This window comes from Mustelus asterias, chromosome 13 (assembly GCF_964213995.1).
Source record: "Mustelus asterias chromosome 13, sMusAst1.hap1.1, whole genome shotgun sequence".
NCBI classification, from domain to species: domain Eukaryota; kingdom Metazoa; phylum Chordata; class Chondrichthyes; order Carcharhiniformes; family Triakidae; genus Mustelus; species Mustelus asterias.
The window spans coordinates 41,241,609-41,262,129 of record NC_135813.1 but is presented as its reverse complement, the minus strand read 5'-3'; the positions used below and the strand labels follow the sequence as shown (position 1 = coordinate 41,262,129).

General features: G+C 44.7%; 1 protein-coding gene across 1 annotated transcript in view; it reads left to right on the top strand.

Moving 5' to 3' along the window:
* LOC144502561 (chloride intracellular channel protein 4-like) overlaps positions 1 to 17,845 on the top strand; it is a 40,722-nt gene extending 22,877 nt beyond the window's left edge. Inside the window, exons 3-6 of the mRNA XM_078226663.1 lie at positions 2,183 to 2,308; positions 8,098 to 8,204; positions 9,788 to 9,951; positions 13,443 to 17,845. Of these exons, the coding sequence (XP_078082789.1) occupies positions 2,183 to 2,308; positions 8,098 to 8,204; positions 9,788 to 9,951; positions 13,443 to 13,610 (565 nt within the window). The 3' untranslated portion in view covers positions 13,611 to 17,845. The remainder of the gene's footprint in view (positions 1 to 2,182; positions 2,309 to 8,097; positions 8,205 to 9,787; positions 9,952 to 13,442) is intronic.
* The last annotated feature ends 2,676 nt before the right edge of the window (positions 17,846 to 20,521 follow it).

The following is a 20,521-nucleotide window of genomic DNA, read 5'->3' as shown; positions in this document are numbered from 1 at the left end:
CTGAGTCCAGCTATCTATCTCCAGAGAGACTGACCTGCTGTAAGGTTGAGTTCTTCAGATCAACTCAGGGAGACTTTGAAAGCCGTCAAATTATAGAAAGGATGTGATCGCGCTAGAGAGGGTGCAGAGGAGATTTAGAAAGATGTTGTTGGAACTGGGGAGTTTTAATTATCAGGAATGATTGGATAGGCTGGTGTAGTTTTTGTTGGGACAGAAAAGGCTGAAGCAAGGATGTTATAGAATTATGAGGGGCCTAGATAGAGGGGATAGGAAGAAGATTTTCCCAAAACTCAATGGCCAGGAGTCATGGATTTAAACATTTTGGAACATAGGAAACATAGGAATTAGGAACAGAAGTGGGCTAATTCAGCCCTTCAAGCCTGCTCCGCCATTCAAATGGATCATGGATGATCTCTTCCTCATCTCAAATCCACCTTCTTACCTGTTCCCTATATCCCTTTATCCCTTTTTTATTAGAAATATAGCTATCTCCCTCTTGAAACCATTCAATGATTCGGACGCCACCGCACAATGGAGGAGTGAGTTCCACAAATTCACCACCCTCTGCAAGAAGTAGTTCCTCCTCATCTCAGTTTTAAATCTAATGCCTCTCAACCTCTACCTGTGACCTCTCATTCTAGATTGGTAGAAGGACTGGGAGGGCTAGGGAAAATCAGACAGGATTTCTCCTCCTGATTGCCCCGACTGTGGAAGACCACATACAGGGAGACTGGACAACAGCGCACTCAGTAGTCTGCCCACTTTACTTCTTGCATTCAAATAAACCACAACCAGCCTCATTCCCATGAATAATTATAGCCATTTGGATGAAGTATTGGAGGGTACAGGAATCCCATGGAATTATAGTTCAGAAAGGATAGAAGAATGGGAGCTTTGACAATATGCTTGAAAATGGGGTTTAACGGGAAGATTGGCAAAGAATTGCTGAAGATCAGGTGGATTGTTTTGTAAGGTGCAGCGGGCCTGTCTGATAGACTACTGTTCCTCTTTCTCTTGATCTAAAGGTAGCCAATAAGGAGTTCATAACGTAGCCCTCATTATTTTTTAAAGCTTTCTTCATGTCAGGAAGACCCAGAGGCAGATTAAGAATTCCTTAGTCTCAGGACAGCAGGAAGTTTGGAGCCCAGTGTGTATCCACCACACAACTATTCCTACCCAAACTACTAAAGATACCATTTGATTTGATTTATTATTGTCACATGTATTAGGATGCAGTGAAAAGCATTGTTTCTTGCACGCTATACAGACAGAAGATACCATTCATATAGTACATAGAGCAGAAGGAAAGTAGGGGTGCAGAATATAGCATTGCAGTCACAGCTAGGGTGTAGAGAAAGATCAGCTCAATATGGTAGGTCCATTCAAACATCTGATGGCAGCAGGGAAGAAGCTGTTCTTGAGTCGGTTGGTACGTGATCTCGGACTTTTGCATCTTTTTCCCGACAGAAAAGGTGGAAGAGAGAATGCCCGGGATGCATGGGGTCCTTGATTATGCTGGCTGCTTTTCCGAGGCAACGGGAAGTGCAGACAGAGTCAACGGATGGGAGGCTGATTTGTGTTTTTTCTGTAAATTGAGTTTGTGTCTTTTGTGCCCTGTTTGTGAATAGAACTCCCACTCACCTGACGAAGGAGCAGCGCTCCAAAAGCTAGTGGCATTTGCTACCAAATAAACCTGTCGGACTTTAACCTGGTGTTGTGAGACTTCTTACAATGTGCAACTTGCCATACATGTGGAATGGTGGCACAGTGGTTAGCACTGCCGTCTCACAGTGCCAGGGACGTGGATTTGTTTCCCAGTTTGGGTCACTGTGCGGAGTCTGCACATTCTTCCCGTGTTTGCATGGTTTCCTTCGGGTGCTCCGGTTTTCTCCAACAGTCTGAAAGACGTGCTGGTTGGGTGCATTGGCCATGCTAAATTCTCCTTCAGTGTACCCGAACAGGCGCGGAGTGTGGCGACTCGGGGATTTTCATGGAAACTTCATTGCATTGTTAATGTAAGCCTACTTGTGACGCTAATGAATAAACTTAAACTTTTAAAGAATGTCGCTTCACCCCTTTTTCCAGTTTAGTTTTCTGTCACTGAGTTACTTGAGCCCCAGGCTTCAGTCCGGCCTTGTGCAGTGGTGTCTTTAAACATTATGACTGCCCATTTGCATTGCAGGAACCCAAACATACTGAAGGACATTGCACCGGGCTGCCAGCCACCTTTCCTCATTTACAACGGCGAGGTCAAGACAGACAATAACAAAATTGAAGAATTTCTGGAGGAAGTTCTTGCTCCTCCCAAGTAAGTCAACAGTATCTTCTTCAGCACATTGCTTATTGATTAAGGTTTGAAATGGGATCTGATGTGATATCCCGCTGCTTTTCAGAGATGGGAAGGAGTTAGTTGCATCTCATTGTAGATCCAGTAACTAATGAAATTTTCCTCAGTTGTCCTGCTGTGCACATGACCAAAAATGTATCCGGGTTCCACAGCTAATGGATTCAGTCAGGACTAAGAAACCGCTTCCGAGAAGGATGAAAAAATACAGAAAGATCCAAGATGGGAGCAGTAAACTCAATAACCATAGCAGAGGAGGCCATTTGGCCCATTGATGCTGTGCCAGCTCTTTGAAAAACCTTGAGTTTAAGTTTCCACCAGTGGGATTTTCCACTCCCGCCGAAGGCAGTGGACTTTTGAACGGCTTGCTGCATTTTCCAGCCCCACCCACTTTGTGACAGGGCAGTAAAATTCAGCCTCATGGGTTGGATTCTGCGGCCCCGCTGAATGTCAATGGCTTGGCCGCCACATTCCCGGTGGCGGGTCTGAAAAATCTCAGTCCATTTTTGATTTGTCCCAGTCCCTTACTCCATCCCTGTGGATCTTTGCTGTTTAAGTGTATATCTGATTGTATTTTGAAAGCTGTCTAATGAAACTGCATCCACCCTTCCAGAGCATAATAATCCTCCCTGTCATTCATACCAGTAACCTTAATTCATAGAATTCCTACAGTGCAGAAGGAGGCCATTTAGCCCATCGAGTCTGTACCGACCACAGTCCCACACAGGCCCTATTCCCGTAACCCCACACATTTACCTTACTAATCCCACTGACACTAGGGTCAATTTAGCATGGCCAATCAATCTAACCTGCACATCTTTGGAGTGTGGGAGGAAACTGGAGCACCCGGAGGAAACCCACGCAGACACGGGGAGAATGTGCAAACTCCACACAATGACTGAGGCCAGAATTGAACCTAGGTCTCTGGCACTGTGAGGCAGCAGTACTAACCACTGTGCCACCGTGCCGCCCCTAATTCGGTGTGTTGTAACTCATCATTTACTTTCTACCTTCTGTATCAAAACCTACATAATTCGAAATACCCTGACTGCAGCTCTGAACTTCCTTTGTTCTGGGAGAACATTCTCGTTTCCCTTATAAAAGCAAATTACTGCAGATGCTAGAATCTGAAACCAAAAGAGAAAATGCTGGAAAATCTCAGCAGGTCTGGCAGCATCTGTAAGGAGAGAAAAGAGCTGACATTTTGAGTCCAGATGACCCTTTGTCAAAGCTAAAGGGCATAGAAAGTGTGAGATATTTATACTGCAGGGGGAGGGAATGAAAGATGAGTCAGAGCCACAGAAACCAGGGGGGAAGGCTGCTAATGGCAGCCCATAGAGAGAATTTTCCAGCATTTTCTCTTTTGGTCTCATTTCCCTTATTCTTTCTCCTGTGAGAACCTATTATAAAAGAGCTTGTGTCTCCACTTGTGGTTGAACAAGTTTGCAGAGCCTGAGGCAAAAATTGCTGTGTCGCGGTTGGGAACTGTGTGCACCTTCATCGCTTCCATCGCTTTGAGAGCTCTTGTTTCTTTACCAGCGGAGCGCTTGTCGAAAATCGAGTGCTGATATCAATGGAACATTGTTCAACACGTTGCAGGTGAACAGCAATTACCAGCCAACGAAAACAAACCATGGCTGTCTTTTTATCTATTTTGTCTGGGTGTTAACCTGCCTGTGACACAGGGGCAGCTTCACAGTTGAAATGAAAAAAAAATAAAAGGTTCATTTAAAAGTTTGGATCCAACAAAGTAACTTTCTTTCATAGCCGATTCTCAATACCATTCAAAAATTCTCATCCCTATTTTCAAAGTACCTCTCTGGTTTGTCCCTCCAGATCTTACATTCCCACAATCCATTGAGATCTCTTTGTCAACTCTATCCTCGTGCAAGTTCCTGATTTTCTCCCCTTCGCCATTGTCTGTCCAGTCGTTGTCCCTGTGAGGTATCTTGGGATATTTTGCTATGTTAAAGGTGCTACTACATAAATTAACTTGCTGACAAGGTTTCAAGGTTATCATGAAGGACGGCATGTTGGTACAGTGGTTAGCACTGATGCCTCACACTGCCAGGGTCCCGGGTTCAATTCCCGGCTTAGGTCACTGTCTGTGTGAAGTTTTCACGTTCTGTGGGTTTCCTCCGGGTGCTCCGGTTTCCTCCCACAGTCCAAAGATGTGAGGGTTAGGTTGATTGGCCATGCTAAATTGACTCTTAGTGTCAGGGGGATTAGCAGGGTAAATACTTGGGATTACGGGGATAGGGTTTGTACTCTTAGTACTGAGGTGTCTCCTCAAGAACTACTCCACAGCTAGGTGTCAGTGAACACAGGCCTTTATTGAGTCTACTCACTCCACCCTTCAAACCTTGACTGCCCACTCAGGGTGGTTCCCAACCAGCTCAGCCCACACCCCAGGTCACATGACCCATTCCCTTAAAGGAGCTATGCCCCAACATATATAAAGGGCCTGGGTGAGATTGCTGTTGGTGCATGTTCGAGGGGCCGAGTGGCCACCCCTTGCACTATAGGGCATCTATGATTCTATGATCACAATAAATGGGAAGTCATTTTGAAGTCCTGAATGGTGTATTTCCCATGTACCTACTGCCCTTGATCTTCTGGGTGGTACTGGTACTAGATGGTTTGGAAGGTGCTGTCAAAGGAACTTTGGTAAATTGCTGCAGGGCATCTTGTAGATGGTACACAAAGTTGGCATTGTGCATCAATGGTGGGGGGAGTTTAACATGGTGAATAGAATGCCAATCAAACAGGCTGCTTTGTCCTGGATGGTATCAATCTCCTTGAGTGTTGTTGGAGCTGCATCCATCCAGGCAAGTGGAGAGTATTCCATCACACTCCTGACTTGTGCCTTGTAGATGGTGGGCAGGCTTTGGTGAGTCACGAGGTGAGTTGTTCACTGCCACTGATTTTCTATTGTAGCCGCAGTGTTTATATATTTTTTTATTCATTGGTGGAACATGGGCATCACTGGCTGGCCGGCATTTATTGCCCATCTTTTGTTGCCCTTGAGAAGGTGGTGGTGAGCTGCCTTCTTGAATCGTTGCAGTCCATGTGCTGTGGGTTGACCCACAATGTCATTAGGGAGGGAATTCCAGAATTTGACCCAGGGACTGCGAAGGAACGGTGATATATTTCCAAGTCAGGATGGTGAGTGGCTTGGAGGGGAATTTGCAGGTGGTGGTGTTCCCATGTGTCTGTCGCTCTTGTCCTTCTAGATGGAAGTGGTTGTGGGTTATATGGCTAGCCCAGCGAAGTTAGTGGTGAATGGTAACACCCCAGGATGTTGATGGTGGAGGATTCAGTGATGGTAATGCTGGTGGGAGATGGTTAGATTCTCTCTTGTGGGGCGATGGAGATAATTTCACCCTTTATCCTCTGGAACTATTCTGGAAATTCTCTGTATCGTCTCCAAAACCTTCACAGCCCTGCTAAAGTATGGATTTGAACCCTAGCATAACATCTCATTGTGCTGATTCATTCCAGTAGCAGGAAAGATGAAAGGAAACAGAAAATGCCTGAGTGTTTTTAATTTAACATTGCAGTCACTGTTGGAACACAGCAGCCAATTTGTGAGCTGGCCAACTCCTAATGACAGAGTTGATTTAAGCTCCTAATAATGGTTCAGCACAGAGTAACATATAAATGAAGCAGGCACAATTATTGAAGACAATCATATCATAGAATCCCTACAGTGCAGAAGGAGGCCATTCAGCCCATCGAGTCTGCACCGATCTGAATCCCACCCAAGCCCTATCCCCATAACCCCATTTACCCTAGCGAATCCCCCTGACACCAAGGAGCAATTTAGCATGGCCAATCCACTAACCCGTACATCTTTGGACTTTTGTCTTTATTCCTTCATGAGATGTGGTCTTCACTGGCTGGGCCAGCATTTGTTGCCCATCCCTGATTGCCCTTGGCTTTTCTAGGCCACTTCAGAGGGAAGTTAAGAGTCAACCACATTGCTCTGGGCGTCTGGAGTCACATGTAGGCCAGACCAGGGTAAGGACAGCTGATTTCCTTCCCTAAAGTGCATTAGCGAACAATTGACAATTAAGTGATTCATTCAATGCCATTTGCCCTAGTGGGATTCGAACCCGGATCTCTGAATTATTAGCCAGTGACAATACCATTACGCCACTGCCTCCCTCGGCAAAACGGAAGGTATTAAACAATCAGTCGGGCAGTGCTGCTGTCACGCCCACTTTCCTACTTCCAGAGTGGGACAGCCTGATTTGGGAGGGGTAGAATGACTAACTGAATGAGTCATACCATTGTTTCACTTACTCTCTGTTTTCCTGACAGGCTGGTAAACCCATTGTGCCCTAAAGGGCCAGATTCTTTTTGAAATGCCTCACCTAAAATTTAGACGTGGGCCCTAATTGTCCTTATAGCCAGAGACATGTCCGAATTTGTTCTTGGATGTGGGTATTGCTGACCAGGCCAGCACCTTTTGTCCAGCCCTCTGGTTTCATCAAAGAATTGGTGCTGCACTTCTCAAACTGCTGCAGTGGATGTTTGATATGAGCAGCTTGCCCACTCCAGCAGTAATTTAGAGTCACATATAGAAACTAGACAGAGTAATGACTGCTAAGATAAAGGCAAAATACTACGGATGCTGGAATCCGAAACAAAAACAGAAAATGCTGGGCAGGTCTGACAGCATCTGTGGAGAGAGAACAGAGCCAACGTTTCGAGTCTGGATGATCCTACATCAGAGCTTTTGATTTGATTTATTATTGTCACATGTATTAGTATACAGTGAAAAGTATTGTTTCTTGCGTGCTATACAAAGCATATTGTTCATAGAGTGCATAGGGGAGAAGGAAAGGAGAGGGTGCAGAATGTAATGTTACAGTCACAGCTAGTGTGTAGAGAAAGATCAACTTAATACAAGGTAGGTCCATTCAAAAGTCTGATGGCAGCAGGGAAGAAGCTGCTCTTGATTCGGTTGGTACATGATCTCAGACTTTTGTATCCTTCTCCTGCTGGAAGAGAGAATATCCGGGGGTGTGGGATCCTTGCTTATGCTGGCTGCTTTCTGAGGCAGCGGTAAGTGTAAACAGTGTCAATGGATGGAAGGCTGGTTTGCGTGATGGACTGGGCTACGTTCACAATCCTTTATAGTTTCTTACGGTCTTGGTCAAAGCAAACTGTGATTTATCTGGAAAGGATGCTTTCTATGTTGCATCTGTAAAAATTGGTGTGAGCTGAAGATGCTCTTAGCACCATTCTCAGCCTTTATCATCACCATTTACAGTCCCTTTGTTTTTTTATCTATGCCATTCCTATCACTTACAACTCCCTGCAAAAACCTTCCCCCACTCCTCACCCTCACAGTATAAATCTTGTCCAGTTTTCCTTGTCTCCAGCTCTGACGAAGGGTCGTCCTGATTCGAAACGTTGGCTCTATTCTCTCTCCACAGACGCTGTCAGACCTGCTGAGATTTTGCAGCATTTTTTGTTTCTGATGCGTGAGAGTAATGACTGCAGAGCCTTGGGTTATAAAACCATCCACTGATCATTCTAGCTTTTATTGTGTGCCTCTTTGTCCATCACGGATCACACACTCTCCCAATCAGTTTGGTTACAGGTGCCCAACACACAAAAGAAAGTCCTCGAATAAGGATACATTAGTTCCCCCAAGTTATTCAGAAACACTGAGGCACACAGCCATCTTATACAATAGTCGTCATTGACCAGAAAGAGTTAGGTTTGTTTCATTCGTTCCCCAGGTACCCGAGGTTGAGTGTCCGATGCAAGGAATCCATGACTGCGGGTTATAGTGTCTTCCAGAAATTCTCAGCTTACGTTAAGAATCCACTTTCTCAAAAGGATGAAGGTAAGTTCTCACTTGAAGCTCTGCTGTTGTAAAGATGATAAACCAATTAAAGCCTGATTCTTTGAATTAGTATCTTCACGTTTGGCTTGATTTGATTTGATTTATTATTGTCACATGTATTGGGATACAGTGAAAAGTATTGTTCCTCGCATGCTCTACAGACAAAGCATACCATTCATAGAGTACATTTATATTGTGTACAATTCTGGTCACCACACTATCAGAAGGATATGGATGCTTTGGAAAGTGTACAGAAGAGGTTTGCCAGGATGTTGCCTGGTCTGGAGGGTATTAGCTATGAGGAGAGGTTGGAGCAACTCGGTTTGTTCTCACTGGAATGATGGAGGTTGAGGGGTGACCTGATAGAGGTTTACAAGATTATGAGTGGCATGGACAGAGTGATAGTCAGATGTTCTTTCCGAGGGCAGAAAAGTCAAGTACTAGGGGATATAATTATCCAGCCAGCATAATTAAGGACCCCATGCACCCCGGACATACACTCTTCCACCTTCTTCCTTCGGGGAAAAGATACAAAAGTCTGAGGTCATGTGCAAACCGACTCAAGAACAGCTTCTTCCCTGCTGCTGTCAGACCTTTGAATGGACTTACCTCGCATTAAGTTGATCTTTCTCTACACCCTAGCTATGACTGTAACAGTGCATTCTGCATTCTCTCCTTTCCTTCTCTATGAACGTATGTTTTGCCTGTATAGTGCGCAAGAAGCAATACTTTTTCACTGTATGTTAATACATGTGACAATAATAAATCAAATCAAATCAAATATATGTTTAAGGTGCGTGGGGAAAAGTTTAGAGGAGATGTGCGAGGCAAGTGTTTTACACAGAGGGTGGAGAATGTCTGGAACGCGCTGCCCGGGAAGGTGGTGGCAGCAGGTACGATAGCGGCATTTAAGAAGCATCTAGACAAATACATGAATAAGATGGGAATGGAAGGATACGGACTCCATAAGCACATACTGTTTTAGTTTAGGCAGGCATCATGATCAGCACAGGCTTGGAGGGCCGAAGGGCCTGTTCCTGTGCTGTACTGTTCTTTGTTCTTTGTACATTGGGGAGAAGGAAAGGAGAGGGTCCAGAAAATAGTGTTGCAGTTTCAGATAGTGTGAAGAGAAAACTCAGCTTAATATATGACAGGACCATTCAAAAGTCTGATGGCAGCAGGGACGAAGCTGTTGTTGAGTTGGTTGGTATGTATTTTCAGACTTTTGTATCTTTTTCCCAACGGAAGAAGGTGGAAGAGAGTATGCTTGGGTGTGTGGGGTTCTTGATTATGCTGGCTGCTTTTCCGAGGCAGCGGGAAGAGTAGACAGAGTTCCTGACCCTTTGTACATTCTTGCGGTCTTGGACAGAGCAGGAGCCATACCAAGCTGTGATATAACCAGTGAATGCAGAAGGCTTTGTTGATACCAGATTGGGGAAATCTACCCAGTTGCCTTTGTTTAAGCAATGTTTGGCAGAGCTTGGGCAAATGTTCAGCCCAATCTCGATGTTCAATGCTGTTGATAATGGCTGGTGTGACTGGCCATACATCCTTGCATTGTGCTAATAGTTCTCTGTGTTTAGCCTTGAAGACGTCATTCCTGAAAGCGCTACTGGAGCTGGAGCAATATCTGAACACGCCGCTGCCGCACGAAGACGGAACCTACCCGTCAAAGAGGCTATTCTTGGATGGGAATGAGCTGACATTGGCCGACTGCAACCTCCTACCCAAACTCCATGTGGTTAAGGTGAGGGAGATTTAATGCCTTATCCTTGTCACTAGGTCCTCTCTCTTTCCGCAGAAGAGGTACTTATCATTCAATCTCCTCCTCAAACAGTGAATGTGAGGATCTGAACTAAGAATCCATAGTATCCATAGAATACCTACAGTGCAGAAGGAGGCCATTTGGCCCATTGGGTCTGCTCCGTAAGAGCATCTTACCCAGGCACCTGGTGGTTAATATCCAATCCCCAGGGAGCTGGTATTCAACGAGTCCTATAGGGAGGTCAATTAGTGATTCTCCATGCAGCCATGGGGGTTATCACAGTTAGGCAAGAGCATTAAAGGGTATGAAACTAAGGTAGGTAACTGAAGGTGTCGATCTAATTGCATAGGGAACAGAATTGAGGGGCTGAATGGCCTAATCCCTGGTCCTATATATTCATTATCAAGATCCTGCACCAGAGGACTGTTTTATGATATTTTGGGGCCTACATTTTTAACAATGGATGATCCAGTTGCCAGTTGGTGAGCAATCAAGTAATGGCTTCTGAAAGTGACTCAGTTTCATTGTGGAAAGTAGTACTTGTTCTACTGTGAATGTGCCTATGGTGCCACGCATTAGAGATTGCTTCCTTCCGGTTTATTCTCACAGTGGATTTTTATTTGCTTGTCTTTTTCTCTGCACATAGTCTGGTCAAAGCAGAATTTGTTAAGAAATGGTAGTTGTCCAATCCCCTGTTTCTTTGACTCCCCCCTTGTGATCTTTCTTCTAACTTTTGACCTGGTCTACAAGGTGGGGGGAGAGGGGAAGAGACAGTGACTGAACATTGGAACATAGGAATTAGGAGCAGAAATAGGCAAAATCAGTCTTTCGAGCCTGCTCCGCCATTCAATCAGAATCATGGCTGATCTCTCCCTGGTCTCAAATTCACCTCCCCACCTGTTCCCAATATCCCCTTATCTCCTTTCTTATTAGAAATATATCTATTTCTTTCTTGAAACCATTCAACGAATCAGACTCCACCGCGTTATGGAGCAGCGAGTTCCACAAATTTGCCACCCTCTGCGAAAATTAGTTCCTCCTCATCTCAGTTTTAAATCTACCATCTCTCAACCTATACCTGTGACCTCTTCTTCGAGATTGCCCCACAAGAGGAAACATTTAGTCCACATTTACTCTGTCATTCCTTTATAAAATTTTACACACCTCGATCAGATCCCCTCTCATCCTTCTAAACTTCAGCGAGTACAAGCCCAAACTGTTTAATCTCTCCTCACAGTGGCACAGTGGTTAGCACTGCTGCCTCACAGCGCCAGGGATCTGGGTTCGATTCCTGGCTTGGGTCACCGTGTGGAGTCTGCACGTTCTCCCCGTGTCTGCGTGGGTTTCCTCTGGGTGCTCCGGTTTCCTCCCACAGTCTGGAAGACATGCTGGTTAGGTGCATTGGCCATGTTAAATTCTCCCTCAGTGTACCCGTACAGGCCCTGGAGTGTGGCCATTAGGGAATTTCCGCAGTAACTTCAGTGTTAGTGTAAGCCTACTTGTGACACTAATAAATAAACTTTAAATAAACTTAAAGTCATACATCAACCCTTTCATCCCCGGAATCAATCTGGTGAACCTCCTCTGAACTGCCTCCAATGCCACCACACCCTTCCTCAAATAAGGAGATCAAAACTGGACACAATACTCCAGATGTCATCTCACCAACACCCCATGCAATTGCAACAACACTTCTCAACTTTTATACTCCAGTCCTTTTGCAATAAATGCCAATATCCCATTTGCCTTTCTTATTATACACTGCACCTGCATACTGATTTTCTGCAATTCAGAACAGTTCCAAGAAATATGTTGCCCCCCCCATCCCCCACATCCCCCCATCCTCCATCATACCAGATTCCTCCTCATGACCCCCAAGCTTCTTTGAAGGGGACAGTGATGCAGTGGCAATCTCACTGGACTGGGAATCCAGAGGCCCACGATAAAGATCTGGGAACTTGGGTGTAAATCCACTATGATGTGGAGATGCCGGCGTTGGACTGGGGTAAACACAGTAAGAAGTTTAACAACACCAGGTTAAAGTCCAACAGGTTTATTTGGTAGCAAAAGCCACACAAGCTTTCGAGGCTCTGAGCCCCTTCTTCAGGGTCAGGGTCATCAGTTCACCTGAAGAAGGGGCTCAGAGCCTCGAAAGCTTGTGTGGCTTTTGCTACCAAATAAACCTGTTGGACTTTAACCTGGTGTTGTTAAACTTCTTACTGTGTAAATCCACTATAGCAGCTGGTGAAATTTAAATTCAATTCATAAATCTGGAATTATAAAGCTAGTCTCAGTAACGGTGACCATGAAACTATTATTGATTGCTGTAAAAACCCATTTGGTTCGCTAATGCCCCTTTGGGAAGGAAATCTGCCATTCTTACCTGGTCTGGTTTACATGTGACTCCAGACCCACTGCAATGTGGTTGACTCTTAACTGCCTCTGAAATGCCTGAAAAAGCCAATCCCTATTTGCGTGTGATATTCAGAAAAACCTTCCTGGACATGTGTTGCTTTGCAGGCTTCCTGATGACCAGTTTATATACATGTCTTTCAGAGTGCAGAATTAACCCTGGGCCTTACCCTTTGAATATTAAAGAGGGTTTAATATGCCGACGTGAAGATGCCTCCCTCATTTCTCATTTCATTCTGTGTCCACGTGGCTTGTTGTGGAAAGCGTTTCATGCTGAATTTGGGCTGGGTCCGAAGTTGAGCGACAGTTGAGGAAGGTTGGGAGAGGCTCATGTGAAACATAAATGCTGACATGAACCTGTGGCTCTGTATCGTCTGTTCCTGGGCTGTAGGTTCTATGCAATTTTACCTAAAATAACAACACAAAATGCTGGATAAACGCAGCAGATCTGGTGGCATCTGTAAAGAGAGAGAAACAGAGTTAGTGGGCGGAATTTTTCCGTCCCGTCCGCCACGGGAATCATACCGGGCGGGCCGGGCCATGCAAAGGCCCGTTGACCTCGGGTGGGATTTTCCAGTCTTGGGGCGAGTGCAGCTGGAAAATCCCACCCAATGTTTTGGATCTTGGGTCATTTAGATCTGAAACGTTAACTCTGTTTCTCTCTCCACAGATGCTACCAAACTTACTGGGCGTGATCTTACCGGCCATTCACGCCACGCTCCCACTGCGGCGAAATCGGACAATTTGGTGCCCAGCTAAATGTCCATTCACTGCAGCGGGATGGGAAAATCCCGTCGGTTTGAACGGCCACTGAGTTTATCCAGCATTTTCCTTTTTTATTTCCGATTTCCAGCATCTGCAGAGTTTTGCTTTTGTGTAATGTTACTGTGTTGTGTCTCTTCATCTCTGATCAGATAAATATTGAATAAGTAGGAGGGGATATACTGTCTGACGTAGATTGGGAGGTAGGAGACCATAGTCATCACCAGGTGCCGGGGCTAACTTGAGCGCTCATATGGTTTGCAGCCTGGACGATTGACAACTATCTGATTTCTTGACAGGTCGTGTGCAAACATTATCGAAACTTTACAATCCCAAAGCAGCTCACAGCCTTGTGTCGCTACCTGAACAATGCGGAGAAGTGTGCAGAGTTCATGAATACCTGCCCCAAAGAAGAGGAGATCAAGTTGGCATATCGGAACGTTGCTAAGGCGTTACAGACTATGTAAAAACCCGTTTGGTTTGCTAATATCTTTAAGGGAAGGAAGACTCAGCACTGACTTGGAGATCACCTCCACACATGAGTCTCTTTCTGCTAGAGATTAAACTAACAAGCCTTGACCAACTCAACATTCTCGCATATGTATCCACCATCCAGTGCTTGATGGCATGTTTATCTGAAGCTTCCATTCTTAAAGGGCTTCACTGAGAAACTGCACACAAGAAATCTGTTGCTGTAACTCAGTTCTTGTAGGTCCTTCACGATGTCATCTCATGAGTAAATGGGATTGGAAGACAGGGTCAGTGTATGTATTTTAAGATATAATTCCCACAAAATCACAACTCCACCTGGTAACGATTTTACAGGACTTATCGCGAATTGATCCTTTGACGCTTAGTGCATTTTTAAGATGAAGTTTCACAACTGATCTGAAATTAAACCAGCCTCACAAAATGTGACTGAATTCTCTCTATCTGAAACCCCAACAATGCACCTCCCAATAAAAGTGCATGTTTGATTTGGAGCCCGCAAAATAAAAATTGGAGATGCTTTTCAAAAAATGAATCTATATTTAATGTGAAAATTAGAGGAGATACGAATAGTGAGGTTGTTTCTTTGTGCGGGTGTGCTCTCCAGCAGAGTGGAGATACCTCATAAGATGGCCGCCAGGGTTTTGTGGAAATAACAATGTACACTTTCTCAAAGGGAAGTGTCATTTTTGCTTCAAGAGTCTGCGATGGGAATCAGAGAAAAGCAAATTGGATGAATCAAGATGTGAGAGAAAGTAAAGTTATAAATGATGTGGGCTATAACCTCAAGAGTCATACGGTATAGAAGAGGCCCTTCGGCCCATCGAGTCTGCACTAACAATTTAACCTCAGTTTAAAACAATCTTTCTTCCCCCTGTTTGATAAATTTCCAATTGTATTTGTTGACCAGAAATGATACAGAAAAAGTGGTCAGAGGTCAATTGATCACACCTAATACAGGTCGAGTATCCTATATCTGAAACACTTGGGGCCAACTGCGTTTTTTTACCTAAGATCATTTTGGTTTGCAGATATCGCATCTAGGATTGCTTACAATGGCCGAAGCCGAGGCTAGCTATAGTCTAAAGTAAATAAAAAGGCTAGGAAAGTAAGATATACTGAATAATAAATACAGGGTATCTTTAATATGTTCCCACTCATGGTGCCATCTACGATTTTGCTTGTAGGAGAAGAATTTGCAAGGTAAACAGTGCAGACAAACAACTAGGCTTCCCGTGCTAAAGGTCAATGAGATTCAGAAAAAGTGCGGTGTTTGGATGTGTTCATTTTTTAGATTCACCGATAAAGGATACTCGACCTGTGTAGCTATACCAAAATAAACCAAGCCTTACATTGGTCCCCTGTGGATAGGAGTGCTGATCAAGGAGACAGAGTTTACTAAAGAGTGGATATATAATTGCCTATCTCGCATCAGGTTTCAGCCGTTTTGTGAGTGTGTCTGCTAAACGCATTAAGGTAAATAATCAGTCAGCATGTCACACAGTATAGCAATAGTTATAACTAATCATTTGTGTAGTAATATTTGACTTTCTGATGAGCTTCTTTAAATCGCAGAATTATGTTTTGGATGCTGTTTAATTCTCTTTCTTATGTTTTATTAATTCTGGGAGAGCTGTACCAATTCTCAATGTTTTACTTCCCTGAGAGACACACCCTTCATTCTAGGTTCTGTTGTCAAGTCTCAAACCAGCAGAATTCCTTTTACCAGCTAGGAGAAACATCAACCTTGATGACATAAGTCCCTAATACAAATTATTCTGTTGATGTCAAGCTAGCAGTAAGGAGATAAATGAAAGATTTGCATATGGCCCCTTTCATAACCTCAGGATATCACAAAGCTCTTCTCAACCAATAAGAAGTCTAGCCCTTTAATGCCACCTTCCAAGGATTGGTGGTTCGTGCCATGTGATGCAGTGAGCAACTCCAATCCAGAGCTTTGCTGAGTCCTTAGTTCCTGCCTTGACTGTAACACTTGCATCTCCGTCCAAAGCTGTGGGTGGAACTTCATTTGGGTAGACGGAGACTCTGAAAGTCTCATTAGCCATCAGGGATAATGATAACCATCATTTATTTAATGTAAACTTTTGTGAAATGGTTCTGCCAGTGCTGTTCTCAAAATGTGGCGGCTTTACGTCCCTTCTAATATTTAATGTCAGTGCTTTATTACCACGGTCTGCCTGTAGTCTCTCTTGGGCAGGTGGAGCGGAATTTTCCAGCCCCCCTCTCCCCAAGACTGGAAAATCCCGCTGAGGTCAATGGACCTTTGTATGGTCTGCCCCTGCCCACTACTATTCCCGTGGTGGGCGGGACGGGAAAATTCCACCCGTGGTTTGGATTTACTGGGCGTTGACTGTTGAATTTCCTGAAGTTCAGTCCTGTTGGGGACTACCACCGCGTGATATTAAGAGGGCAGAGGAATGAACTCTGCCCTCTTAACAACGCTGCATGGTCAAAAACCAGCTTGCCTCCTTCCCAATATTCCTGCGACTGATGAACAGAAGTGTTACACAACAATGATATTTTTGTGAAAGCCCCAGTGATTTTTCTCACGTCCAAGTTCTGTGTCTGGGAGATTAATCTTCGCATTCTGGAGAGTTGACAATGCTAGTCCAGTTGTGAAAACCCCACTGTCTGAAATATTTCTAGATCTAGATACCGAGATTTGCTCCCTAGTCTTGTTTGTTGAACCTTTACCTTGTACTGAATATGAACATAAACCGAGAGTAGGTGTAATAGGCTGCAGCATTGATCTGTGTTGGACTCACTCAATTATACTCATTTTTACTGCTTATAGAGTCTGGTTACCGCGTGATGTTTGGGACTCACTGATCTAAGGAGATTACATTTCTAAGAAGAAAATTCAAATCTCCGCTCTCTGAATTTTATATGTTGTTTATGGATTTACCAAAAATAAGCTATCTTCATTGTAGTCGTGGATTCAGTGCGCAGTGCAAACTGTAGCTTCTATGCAAGAGGTTGCGGGGCATTAGACAAGTGCTTCCTGCCACAATCCCACCGCACGGAGAATTTATTTCAACATTTATTGAGAATTGCTGTGGTTCGCTGTGTCTCAGTTGTGAATTCACTTCCAAGTCTAGAATGGAACGTAGTACCTGAAGACCATTTACCTGCTACATTCACTGCTCTGTCTCATATGAACTAATGGCAGCCATGGAAGTGTCGGGAATGCTGCAGTTGGTTTCAGGTTTCCAGATATGGAGAGGAGCAAAAAAACAAAACACACCGGGATAAATACATCATTCATCTCGGCTCCCAAGTGCCTGTGAGTGGATAACGGATGAGGGCAGTTGTCCCGCCATGATTAGATTGCTTAGGCTCTTAACAGCACTTTGCAAACCCATGGGCTCCACCTCCTAGTTGGGCAATGTAAGAAGTCTCACAACACCAGATTAAAGTCCAACAGGTTTATTTCGAATCATGAGCTTTCGGAGTGTTGCCCCTTCATCAGGTGATTCTGGGGCATCTCCACATCATAGATGGACAATGGCTACAGATGTAAAGGAAAATTAATATTTCCTTTCAATCAAGCATCATCCTCCTTTGGATATCCATCACACATCTTCATACTCCCCACCCCACAGCACGGTGGGGCAATGATCCCTCTAATTTCCTTTTGGAGCGCGCCACCCCTTTAAATTTTTTTGTTGCGATCGCAAACTAACAGTAACTTAAAGGGGTCATGGCCTGCGTGGGGATGTTTGGGGTGCGGCCAACAGGGAACATTGCTGTGGGTGCATCTCCACCACCTGGGCCTTGGCAATCCAGGAGGTGGCTCAGCATTGCTTTTGCAAGAGCGAATAGGAAGGGGGCAACAAATGCCAGCCTTGCCAGTTCACCAGAAGAGTCATTTAGGGGAGTCATTTAGGGGAGTTGCTGATGCCAGTTTGAGACAATGCCCCCAGCAGAGAGGGGAAGAAATGTGGGCAGGGAGGGGGAAATGGTTTGAAAACTAAATATGGTCACAAGTGCACTATGAAGCACCCCTCCCTTGGAATCTCACATTATACCCATCATACCCATGGATATTTTTGTCACAAACTGATCTTCCGTGTATATTTAAGATGCCTTGTAGTGTGTTTAATAGATTAGCTGTTTGTGAAATGATAAGTGGTGTAGTTGAATTGTTTACTTATGAATAATTATATCATGAATAAAACCCTGAATGAATTCCATCTCCCTCTCTTGAATTTGTTTTTGTTTATTGGCCAATTGTCAGTAATTTCTATGCAAGATGTTTTGGAGTTAACTGAAGGCCTTTCTCTCACTGTCTGACACCAAGGCCCAGATTTTTGCCATGGTGGGAGGCTCTCCATCATGGCAAAAATGATATATGAGGTCCGAAATCCCACCACTGAGCATGGCACATCCTAGGGGTGAGACTTGGGTATATTTTGGTGAGGTAGGGCCAAATGGCATTGTTAAAATTTAACATGATTGTGCGTAAATAAAATGCATAAACTGATTGGAACTGTCAAAGTTGTCAAGGAAATGTCAAAGAGTACTAAAGTAAAGTTTATTTATTAGTCACAAGTAAGGCTTCACTGCAATGAAGCGAGTGTGAAATTCCCCTCGTCACCACAGTCTGGTGCCTGTTCGGGTCAATGCACCTAACCAGCACATCTTTCAGACTGTGGGAGGAAACCGGAGCACCCGGAGGAAACCCACGCAGACATGGGGAGAACGTGCAAACTCCACACAAACAGTGACCTAAGCTGGGAATCAAACCTGGGTTCCTGGCGCTGTGAGGCAGCAGTGCTAACCACTATGCCACCGTGCCGCCCCACTCACTGGATGAGTTGGTATAGAATGGGGTTAATGGGGTTTCCTCCAGATGCTTTGGTTTCCTCTCATAGTCCAAAGATGGGGAGATTAAGGGGATTGGCTATTGTAAATTGCCCCTTAGTGTCCCAGGATGTTGGGTATGAGTTGACACGAAGTTGGCGATGGGGCTATAAAGGACCATGCAGATCTGAAGGATGGATATGGGCTATGAGGGGCCACAGGTGAGGGGGTGGGTGAGGGTGGGTAAAGGAACATGGGGTGGCATAGATTGGCATGGATGATACAGAGGGAGTGTGTGTGGGGAGGTGGGGGGGGAATGGAGAACTGTTTTGTTTTTTAATTATTTTTGAATTTAATTCAGCCAAATGCCAGAGCACAGCGACAGACGTTCTGTCAAGTCTGCTTCCACAGCTACCAATCTCTGTTTATTCCAGGGATGATGGGCCCAACTTCAATTACAGCCCACCCGTGTCCCCACCAAGAATGAAAACCTCAACTGTGGATGGCCATTTTTAAAGGTTAGGTTTATAGAGCTGGGAATTTTCCTACCTCAGAGCACCCAGCACGGGAGCAAAAATCTTGACCCAAGTGTCCAAGATTTTCAAGTAAAATGTGGGTGGCACAGTGGCACGGTGGTTAGCACTGCTGCCTCACAGTGCCACATTGGGTTCAATTCCAGCCTCTGGTAACTGTCTGTGTGGAATTTGTACACTCTCCACGTGTCTGCGTGGGTTTCCTCCATATGCTTTGGTTTTCTCCCACAATCTAAAGATGGGGAGATTAAGGGGATTGACCATTGTAAATTGCCCCATAGTGTCCCAGGATGTGGGGATTAGTGAGATAAACATGTGGGGTTATGGGGATAGGGTCTGGGTGTGATGCTCTGTTGGAGAGTCAGCGCAGATTCGATGGGCTGAATGGCCTCCTCCTGCACTACAGGAATTCTATGACATGCCAGTTAACTTTGTGATGTTATTTAGCATAAAAACCAGCTGAAGTTCTTTATTTGAGATTCCAGATGGTAACCATCATTCGATATGTGGGATCGTGGCTGACAAAATTAATACGCTGTTGGATGTGCTGAATTGTGAGGTCCCCATTCACCACCCCATCGATTACTGCTTTCAAAATCCAGGCTGACACTTCCAGGGAGTGCTGCACTGTCACTGTCTTTCGAATGAGACTTACAGTCAGGCTATCTCATGTGGATAGCTCCCCCGGCACTACATTGAAGAACAGTAGGAGAGGTCTCCTTGGTGTCCTGGTCAACATTATCCTTTAATCAACATCACTGAAACGGACAGCCCGAGCATTGCCACAGTGCTCTTTGTGGGATCGTGCTGTGCACAAATTGGCTGCCTTACTTTACATTGCCACTTACTGTGACTGTGTTCAGAATTGTCACATGTATTAGTATACAGTGAAAATTGTTTCTTGTGTGCTACACAAAGCATACCGTACATAGAGAAGGAGAGAGTGGAGAATGTAGTGTGACAGTCATGGCAAGACTGTGGAGAAAGATCAACTTAGTGTGAGGTAGGTCCATTCAGAAGTCTGATGGCAGCAGGGAAGAACAAAGAAAATTACAGCACAGGAACAGGCCCTTCGGTCCTCCAAGCCTGCACTGACCATGCTGCCCGACTTAACTAAAACCCCCTATCCTTCCGGGGACCATATTCCTCTGTTCCCATCCTATTCATGTATTTGTCAAGACGCCCCTTAGAAGCTGCTCTTGAGTCGGTTGGTACATGTCCTTCGACTTAATCGTGCATTATTTTTATTTAGGCGAGGCGATGGCCTGGTGGTATTATTGCTAGACTATTCATCTAGAAACTCAGTTAATGTTTTGGGGACCCGGGTTTGAATCCCACCATGGCAGATTATGGAATTTGAATTCAAGAAAAAATATCTGAAATTAAGAATCTACTGATGACCATGATATCATTGTCAATTGTCGGGACAACCCACTTGGTACACTAATGTCCTGTAGGGAAGGAAATCTGCCGTCCTTACCTGGTCTGGCCTACATGTGACTCCAGAACAACAGCAATGAGGTTGACTCTCA